The 10,692-nt window shown below is 48.1% G+C and overlaps 1 protein-coding gene across 1 annotated transcript in view; it reads left to right on the top strand.

Annotated features, from left to right (window-relative positions):
- The first annotated feature begins 341 nt into the window (after positions 1-341).
- Positions 342-10,692, top strand: part of LOC135900434 (uncharacterized) — a 46,135-nt gene continuing 35,784 nt past the window's right edge. The window contains exon 1 of the mRNA XM_070522234.1: positions 342-367. Coding sequence (XP_070378335.1) covers positions 357-367 — 11 coding nt within the window. The 5' untranslated portion in view covers positions 342-356. The remainder of the gene's footprint in view (positions 368-10,692) is intronic.

Below are 10,692 nucleotides of genomic sequence, written 5' to 3'. Positions count from 1 at the left end.
TGAAGCAAGATTAAGCGATCTCCGTCCACGCTGTTGCCTTGCGGGCAGCCGAAGACGTGGTCGCACAGTAAGGCGGAAATGCTAGAAGCATTTGGCGCGTGAAAATAAGCTTTCGACATGCACGAACGAATGAATCATCGTTGAGGAGATCGCGCGTCACAACCTTGTGCGTCAGATCTGCGTCTGATTGAATGAGTCACTTCGTCGTATTGCGGTGCGCTTTTTACTGCACGCCTGCGTCTTGACTGTGGAGCCAAGTTGATTGTCGAGCACTTAAAGGTGACCACCCGCACTACATGTGCGAGTCTTCTCATTTCTTGGCAGTGTGTTTCTTGAGCTCTGCCCACTTTGCCTCCATGTCCCGCAGGTGAGCTTCTCTGGAAGTATCTACGGGCCGAATTTTTTGTTTATGAAGTGGTGCTTTCTGTATAGACAAGCGTGAGTAAAAAAAGAAAAGTTAAAAAAGGGGGAAACAAAAGACGTGCGAAGTACATAGTGTGCCACGCGGAATGATTTTAATCGATAGCTATTTCATTGTGGCGTTTTCGATACTGCAATGAAGCTCGAATGAAATGTTTATGTATAAAAAAATGGAAGGTAAAGTAAAGTGGTAGCTTGAGTGATATTTTTTAATGTTTCTTTTTGCGGAATTTACCTGATTTCTTGTTTTTCTGTCGCTTAACATCGTATTTTGCGAGCCGACTTGGATGTATTTAGGTCAACTGACTTTTCACGCTTGCGTGTCTTCGTGGGATATTTTCTTTTTATCATCAGCTTCACCGTCATTGCAGATGCGGCTTTTTTTTTTCGTTCATAGTAGTGTAGGAACAGAAGGCCCGCAAAGAATTGCCATTTATGTATCACGTGTCTGCGTTGATGTCGCCGCTACCATCGTCGAGTCTATATGCCTGATGGCGCTAGTCTAGTCTGTCTCTTCCACCGCGGGGCTCTGTGAGTTGTGTCCACTACATGGCTCCCCCCCCCCCCCTTTCCCCAGCGATGAAGGCTCTGTCGTTGAGCGGTTTAAGTCGTTGAGATGGCACTGGCAGAGTCTGGATGAGCTGACTTCTAGGGGTCGATCGAAATGGTCTCTTCGCGTCCGCTGACAAGAAGTGTGAAAAACTTGGCGTCACGCTTGAGGACCTTGAAGGGACCGTCGTGAGGAGCTTGTAAAGGAGCCCGGGTAGCGTCGTGACGGATGAGTACGTGACTGCTATGAAGTAAAGATGGGCTCATGTAAACATTTCTGCGGTCTTTACGAAGCGGCGGTGGTATAACAGCGGCCATTGTAATGCGAAGGCGGTCGGAATGAGATTGTAGGTCAGCAGATGATGGTTCCGAGGCGAAGAACTTACCGAGTACGTGAAGTATCGTGCCGAAAACGAGTGCTGGTGAGGAACACTGTGCATCTGATTCCAGAGCTGTGCCAAGACCTAGTAGAACTAGACAGGTGCTCTATCCATGGAACTATGGAGTCATGGGCACGAAGTGCTGCTTTCAGTTGACGCTGGAAGCGTTGTACCATGTCATTGGAACGTGGGCGATAAGCTGTCTTTCGTATGTGCATTACCACGGTCAACAGTGGATATCACAGGATGGAAAGGATGCATAATCTGATCTGCCATCGTCGCTAAGGCCTCGACATATGTCGTAATAGTTGAGGCACACAAAATCATACGTACCCGGTTCGGTAGACGCTGTAAGAAGAGCTCCCGAAGGGTTTTAGAGTCTGTTGATGATGGATTGATTCCAAGAAGTAGTGCCATGCGGCGAAACAGCTCATTCTGTTTTCTGTCACCAAGTTACTCCGATGAGAGGAGCTGTTGAATCCGTCGCGACTCATAGTCGGTGGTGCGCCGTGGTAGCTTGCGCTTAAGGGTGTCGTACTGTCGCCGGGCGGAGGCGCTAGCAAAATGTCGCGGACCAAAGCCGCAGTGGTAGGGCTATGCGCATTCACGATGTTGTCGTACTTGGCCGCCTGAGATGTGACTCGGTGACGGAGAAACTGCGCCTCGATGTGGACTCAATAGAGTTCGCAGCCCGAGGTCCAGAAATCAGGAAGTTTCAGCGCGGTGACGGAAGACGTTCCGTTTTCTTCGAGATGTCGCTGTTCAGCGGCCGGTTCCGTGGTGTCGAGAATTAAGAAACTTGGTAGACGTATACAGTTGCGATGTGGTACCACGTCCGGGTTAACAACTTGTAGGAACAGAAGGCCCACAAAGAACTGCCATTTATTTATCAGGTGACTGCGTTGATGCCGCGGCTACCATGATGGCGATGAAGATGATGAAGCCTCAGTTACCGGCATAAACCCACTACGGGGGATAGGCCACGAATCAGGTGGTAATATGATTGAAAAATAAAATAAATTAGTTAGGAAATAAATAACGTTAAACCTATATGCCTGATGGCGATCTTCCAGTCTTTTCTTCCACAGCGGGACTCTATGAGTACTGTCATTGTGCTTGCATTTGCATTTTTAATTGTTCAATAATTCTATGAAAAATGTAGGCTGCGCCACTTATAAGCGTTTACACCTGGAAATTATAAATTAATAAATATAAATGTGCGCGCATTGTAGTGATATGCGTGTGTATCAGCCTAGGTATAAATAAACCTGTGTTGTTTCATCGCGGCAAGCCGTGGCTAAGGATCGATCCCGCGACCTTGTGTTCAGCGACAGAATGCTGCAGCCTGTGGGCGACGGTGACCGCAACCCCGCGTTAAAGAAAGCGAAAAGCAACAGTTCTGTCCGGCCAGCAGACTTGCTTAAAGAAACCAGACGCGCCCATCCCAAACTATTGACGTCTGGAAGCCCGGAAAAAGAAGAGCAAGCAGACGACGTCAGGCCCAGCGTTCGTTTATGGGGCCGAGCAGCTTCGAGCAGACATCTTCCGCGCAGCGTCTAGTCATACGACTCCCAACTAAAACTGTTACACGAGTCACGCGCCCTTTTCAATGTTGCCTCCCGCATTCAGTCTCTGCTTACTCTTTCTTTCTACCCGCCGTGGTTGCTCAGTGGCTATGGTGTTAGGCTGCTGAGCACGAGGTCGCGGGATCGAATCCCGGCCACGGCGGCCGCATTTCGATGGGGGCGAAATGCGAAAACACCCGTGTACTTAGATTTAGGTGCACGTTAAAGAACCCCAGGTGGTCAAAATTTCCGGAGTCCCCCACTACGGCGTGCCTCATAATCAGAAAGTGGTTTTGGCACGTAAAACCCCATATATTATTATTATTATTCTTTCTTTCTGTTTATTTTCTCTTTTTCTTCTTTCCTCTGTGTAACAATAACACGGCCCGTTTTCCCCGCTCCGCTTTTACGACCCTTTCAGCTGTAAACAAAAAAAAAAACCCTGGACCATGCACACGAATAAACACGCCTGCTTTTTGTGTTTCAAAGCCGGCCGAGGAAGCAGAGTTTTGTCTGCTAAAAAAGAGTCGGCCGGCTAGCTGCTTGCGATCGCAATTGCTGACAGCGTCTCTTTCTTTCCTTTTTTTTATCTTTGTTCTTTTTCGGCGACTGCAGTATACCTCCTCAAAGCTGTTGGTTCTCTTTTCCCGGAGCGTCTGCTCTCGTAAGCGGTCGAGGTGAGCGTTGACGTCAATTCTAGACTGGTGACGTCTTGAGGCCAGTCAATATTGTCCCGCACTTATCGTACGTCGCATTGTTCTTCTATCACCGGGCGAGCGCACGCACTGCCCCCGTAGACTCTCAGTGCTCATACGTGGCGGTCACCTTCGATATGTCACGTGCGCCTATCCTCAAGCTGATTCTGCCGAAGAGTCCGCAGCCGACGTTTCGTACTCGGACACAAGTGGTCCCGTCCTGCCGCCTCCTTTACGTTATGTACTTCTTTCTTTGAGTGGGCTCTTCGCGGGCGAAATAGCCTTGTCGTCATAACATGAGAGCCCTCTCTACCCTGTAAAAGCAGCGTTTCTTGGGCAGTGCGGCAGTGCTTACGTCATACGCATCGCCGAACAGCCTCCAGATACGGAGACAGCTTCTGCACCGCTTGCAGTGGCTCACCTCACGGTACGGATACGTGATTACTGACTTCTTTGTTGCCCGCTGAATTCGAACAGGCAGTGGTGCGTGTTCGTGGTGTGCGCGTATACGAAAAGGTGCGCCTTTGTTTCTTTCTAATAATTTTTAAGGCCGCTTGAGGAGAGATAGGTGGCTGTGGGTAACGCTGGCTGTTCCTCTTGTCCGACAAGGCGGCGGAGATCAAAAGGATGGTCGTATAACAGAAGCGGCGATTAGGAGAAAAAGAGAAAAATGATAATAATAACATTGTGACCTTATTTGTAAAATTCACGTACACAGAATATTATCCTTCTTGGAGAGTTGCGAGTAATCCCTCTTGAGTACCACATTACAGGCAGAACACTGGCGAGCTATAGCGACGTAAACACGAAGAACAAGGAAACGGCGTAAATAAGATTCTCTCAGTTTCCGAGCAGACGAAAGATTAGAACGAGAGCTAGGAGATTCCTCCAAAGACTGTGCTATTACGCGTTCAGCGAGTCGTTGCAATTTATTTCTGCTCATCATGGAGCCAGCGTCTTTCAAAACGACAGCGGCCGCCGCTGTCTTCATAGAAAGTGCACCCAACGTTAGCACGCGTTTCGCTGCGCGAGATTTAAGGAAATTTTCATTCGTTCTGTGGGAATTCCTTTTGAATCGCGTCTTGTGACGGTGTGCGACGGAAGAAGCAAGTGCAAAATTTAAGTGTGTAGCTTCGATCCATGACGAGGATGGTAAATACGGCGCGGGTAGTGACGCATAACACGATGGTTTTTCTTGTGTCTAGTAAAGTTCAGTTTGCTCGAGCAGCGGCCAGGGTGATTACCGTTTGACCCTTACTTATGTAAACGCCAAACGGTAACCTGTACTTACAGTGCTTATGCACAGCTTGTATGTGCTGTACCCCTTACGCATGTCGCAGTTGCACGAACCTCTACACCATTATCGTGAAGCGGTGTGATGATAGGTTTCCGTGGAAACCACTCGTGATTCCTGCGAGTGTGACATTAAAGGCGCACCTGCAACCTCGCTTAATTCTGTTTTCTTGTGTTCAGTATAACACGTCATAAATACATTTTTGGCTTCTCTATTCGCTCGCTTCGTTTCCCGCCGATTATTCACAAATCCTCAGCGCGTGCCTTGAACAGCATGTTCGGCGCAAGGTGTGGTTTCGCAATCTGTCAGTGAACGACGTCATCGCACTCGCAGATCAAGAAAGCATAACAAGACGCTTATTCATTACGTCGCCCGATCAAACATAGAGACGAAGAGAAAATTCCTAAAAATAAACAAGAAGGAAAGAAGCTATGTGAAGGAACATGTCTCTGTGTTATAACCGGCGGCGACAAAGCGGCGGTCTTGCCGCAACAAGCGCCCCCTTTCGTCCTCCGAGACGCTCCTCCGCGCGTTCTCGGACGCCTTTTCGAGTCACGTGACAACCCTGGACGAATAACAGCGCTACCGATTGCTGGAAACGCGAGGACACAACTTTGCTTCCGACGCGACGGCATGGAGTGCTTCTCCGACACCAGAAACAAGCTAACCCAACGCCGCCGTGATCTCTTTCTTCTTCTTCACCTCCCCCCCCCCCCGTCCCCCGAAATGGATAGCTTTCGCGCGTAACTCCCCATTTGGCAGCCTGCCAACGTCGTTATTGGCTATTGCGGTACAAAAGAGCCCCGTTCTTCTATATTTAGTTGCCGTTTCTCGAAAGACCCTTGCCGTTTCCTTGTTACTTTACCCTTGGTTTACTTCACGGTCGCGACACATAAACTCAGCCCGAAGCTCCATACCCATTGTGTGGGGCGCCTGAGGGCTTCGTGTTCTTCCGACGCAGTGTGCCTTTCTTTATGCGTAACGCAAAGCGAATGACGCAACCCCCACCCCCCAGTTTCTATTTCTCCAGGCGACCATCAGACCAACCGCCGAAAAGGCCGGCGAACGCGTAACTCCCGTACTTGGGGAGCGTGCGAATAAAACATCGTAACGATTCTTGCCGAACCCAGCGACCTTTGCCGAGTTAGGTACGCGTTCATTCTGTTCTTTGCTAAACTTGGGACGTTTATTGCGAGGCGTAGCGTAAAAAAATGGCTGTGGCTTAGGTAAGGTTAAGCCCAGGATGCGAAGCATACTAGCCTTTATTTTAGTTGTTGAACCACTGTTTAGCCTGGTGAACTGCTGTTGCTTGGCTATATTTGGTTCGGCTAGACGAAGAAACAACTCATGCATTACTTCTTCGCCTTCAAGAGTGGAACGCGACAGCGTTCCCGTCGACCCGCCAAGGGGTGTAAGACAATGGGCTACAGGGCAGCGACTACGCGCCCCGCATTGGACGCGGTGAGCGTCGAGCAAAGCAGCGTTCGGCGCGGCAACGAAATGTGCGCCTGAGCAAGAGACGCACGCCTTAAACAGCGCGTTTCTAAGGCAACACCGCATTCACTAGAGGCGCTTTTGTACCGCTTTGAAGCGTTGTACTCGTGGCTCAGTGGTAGCGTCTCCGTCCCACACTCCGGAGACCCTGGTTCGATTCCCACCCAGCCCGTCTTGCAAGAGTTGAGCCAAAGCCACTTCTCCTCTGTCGTGACGTCACGGTGTCACGTGATTTCATGGTCACCGCCGCGCCTGAGGAGCTGGGTTGAGCCCTCGTAATATGCTTCGCATAAAAACAAAGAAAAAAAGAAACCTCCGGTTAGATTTCATGACTGCGCACAGGAGACTGCTTCTCGATGCGTGTGCGACATCGTACAGCAGCTGCCCACCGTGCATCTGCATCTTCTCATAAATGGACACACACACACACACACACACACACACACACATATATATATATATATATATATATATATATATGTGTGTGTGTGTGTGTGTGTGTGTGTGTGTGTGTGTGTGTGTTCAAACGTTGGGAACTCAGCGGTTCTCAACCAGTTCTCAACTAAATTAAAAGGAATGGCTCCACAGAGGACTTCATTCGAAAAACAACCATACAACAAAGAAGAAACAAACTACGGGACCTTCAACCGTTGACTTCTCCCCTACCACAGAAACGAGTGTCCATCCCATGCGTCAAAGGTACCGGCCAAGCTCTCAGCCGAATATTGAAGAAAGAAGGCCTCAAGGTTGCGCACAAACCGATGAACGCTTTGAATATCCTCCTCCCGAAACCAAGAGATCGCCCACCAAAAGAAGAAGCTCAAGGCGCGGTCTACAACATCAGCTGTGCCGACCGTCCGGCGTCGTACATCGGGGAAACCAAAAATCGAAACCAAAGAACCATACAACACGGGAATGACGTCACAACATTCAACCGAACACGCAGCACTGTCGCTGAACATTCTAAAGACGCCGACGACAAGATTGCTTTGCAAGAAACCCGAATCCTTCAAACAGAGACGACCTCACGAAAATGACTACCACTGGAGTCATGGCACACTCAGAATACCGGGGTAACATAAACCTCGTGAAGGGCAACCTACCCTCGGTGTATATCCATGGCCTTGGCGACGTGACGAAAAGAAGAAAAGGACGCCCGACCAGGCAGATTCCCGCTCGAGGTCACCCACACCAAAACGTCTGCGCTCTCCAGTGCCCGACCCCCATGCCCGCCTCCGGTCAACGGCACTCTCGTGGGTCAAACTCCCCCAGCATCGGTCATCCCATCCGACCAGCATCGTTGCAGCCATCCCAACCTTTAGACAACTGTGCTACGCGTCTTGAAACCTTTACGTACAATTAAAGATCAAGAATGATCGAGCTGCGCCCATGGCAAGGAAGAAGGAGTATTGTTTTGAACGTATGGTGCTGTGGCGATTCTGTCTGACACAGGGTAACCTCCTCTTATATATATATATATATATATATATATATATATATATATATATATATATATATAGTCATATAATGAGAAGCCAACAAACACTGACACCAAGTACAACATAGGGGAAATTGCATGTGCTTAATAAATGAAATAAAGTAATGATAAATTAATGGAAATTAAAGTGGATGAAAAAACAACTTGCCGCAGGTGGGAACCGAACCCACAACCTTCGCATGTCGCGTGCGATGCTCTACCAATTGAGCTACCGCGGCGGCGTTTCCCCATCCACTTTCTTGGGTATTTATGTGTACTAGTAGAACCCTGGGAGTGTTAGCCAGCGCCCCCACTCACAGACCTTGGCGGCGGACGTGGAACGTCTTTTTTGCCGCAGGCGTCACGAGAACGTGATCTTTTCGGGTGAAGGCAACTGGTCAATAAACCCACATATGCTACCTAAAGGCATCAATGTTGCCGGCATCAATGTTGGTGTCAGTGTTTGTTGGCTTCTCATTATATGACTAATAATTATCGGGTCCCTCGGTTAACCCCCTTTCTTCTCGTTATATATATATATATATATATATATATATATATATATATATATATTGAAGACTTTGTGGGACGATGAAATTAGAAAATTCGCAGACGCCAGTTCGAATTGGTTGGCGCAAGACAGGGGTAATTGGAGATCGCAGGGAGAGGCCTTCGTCCTGCAGTGGACATAACACAGGCTGATGATATATATATATATATATATATATATATATATATATATATATATATATATATATATATATATGTGTGTGTGTGTGTGTGTGTGTGTGTGTGTGTGTGTGTGTGTGTGTGTGTGTGTGTGTGTGTGTGCTTTCTTTTCTCATTTGCGCAAATGCTTGCGGATTGTTACTTATTGGCGTTACTCTGGAGGAAACAATGCATGCACATTTTATTGCTTGCTTTAGGACTGATTCAACTTCTTGCAGAAATTTTCTAATTTTGCTCCGAAATAAGTAAATAAATAAATAAAAGAATACAACAGCCTCTGCGGCGCTCAATATTCCTCTGCAGTTTCACTTCCTTTTTGTCACTGCACTATAGGATGTAGAGCAGCGCATTATCATGCTTTTGCGACAGAGCGAGCAGCATTATTTGAAGCCTTCGTGAACGTGCCTCTTAGAGCTCTCATGAATACTGCTTCTACTCACATCGCTAGCAGCCAAACAAGTAAGCAAAAAACAAAGCGCCCATGCACTGTAAGGCAACAACAACAACCACAAAAAAGGAACTTAAGTGGAAGCCGTGTTATCTGTAAAGGTTCGCAGTGCTGGTCCTTTGTGAAGGAATCGCCCTGCCACTGTATTTAGTTCAACCGCTCAGGACTATGCAGTTCATTGGGTCGGGAACCTCAGTGATGTTTTGTTGAAGAGTATTCTACCGTGTGATGGTACGAGGCAATGCTGAAAGGTCAATAACCTGTGTTGGACCGTGAATGCGTTCATGACTGGCCAGATTGCGAATGCGACGGGAGACGCGTTGTGGCTGGCTGAGTGACAGCGTTAACCATTGATGAATGTTAACTATTTCACTTAATAGACAAACAACATTCGCTGGAAATAGAATTCTCTCTTACTTTAAATGAAGTGTTTGGCAATTGGTTTCACCCGTGGGGCTAATCCCCCCGCCCCCCCTTTTTTTTTGCGTACTCCGTGAGGGATTAATTGGGTTAATCGGTTGAAATGCCCGCTGCGCACTGCACAAAGTGCTAAACCACGCGCTGTACTGAATCTCGACACTCGATCCAGCCTATGAATAATGGCTCGCGCAAGATGATCGCAGAGTCGTACAGTGAAAGCGCTGGCGAAGTAACATGTACAGCGACGCATAATTTGGTACTTTGTTTCGGAGACAAATGGCACCGCCATATATCTACGCGTTATGCCCTGAAATTCGGGACGCGCGACGCGTACTGTTACTTAAAAAAAGGCGAATATCTAAAAACAAAACGCAGCTCACAACCAGAATTTCATTGATATTAAAAAAAAAGATGCCCATTTGAGAACCTTTTCTCGAAAACCTCTTGAGGAACGCCTTCGGAAAGTTTGAACACCGCGGTAATAAAGCTGTGCGTTCGTGAGCCGTCTGGCAATTAAAACTAAAATAGCAGTTATTACCTGTCAGATTTTTATGACGATATGATTATAAGGTACGCCGGGGCGGGAGACGGCGAAATAATTTTGACCACCTGGGGGTTCTTTGACGTGCACCCGAAGCGTACGGTGTACGGGCGTTGTTGCGTTTTGCCCAATCGAAATGCGGATTCCGCGCGGCCGGGATTTCATCGCCGACCCGCGTGTTCGGACCTAGCAGCGCAACTACATAGCCACTACAGGCCTCCACGACGGGTAGTGTCGTTATTGCAATGAGGTCGCATTGAAACAATCAAACCGTTCGGGAACTTATTACCGCAATGCTCAAACTTTCCGAAGATGGTTCCCCAATGGGCCTTATTTGAATATCAGCCAACTCCTAATCGATGACTGTCTCTTTTTTTTTTTTCGAAAGTACTCGGTGCACCTGTTCAAGTACTTTTCCTAATTTAACGTGGGTGCGGCTGCTGCCCTTTGCCTTATATCCAGTGGCAACAGCTACACGCTGTCAAAGTTTAAAGCTCGTAGCGTATACGTCACGAAGTGTTGTGTAGCTGCAACTTCAGCGCCCGGTGTAGCGAAAGGTCACGTGCCAAAAAGGCAACGCACACTATAGAGATACGAGCGCTGTACACTGGATACGTCGTGCAAAACCAGAGAAGCGTTACCGCTCGACTACTCAATACTCTGCAGCGCGGTGTCGTAGA

Source organism: Dermacentor albipictus, chromosome 7 (assembly GCF_038994185.2).
Source record: "Dermacentor albipictus isolate Rhodes 1998 colony chromosome 7, USDA_Dalb.pri_finalv2, whole genome shotgun sequence".
Taxonomy (NCBI): domain Eukaryota; kingdom Metazoa; phylum Arthropoda; class Arachnida; order Ixodida; family Ixodidae; genus Dermacentor; species Dermacentor albipictus.
The sequence above is the reverse complement of the archived record's forward strand: the minus strand, read 5'-3'. Positions and strand labels throughout refer to the sequence as shown.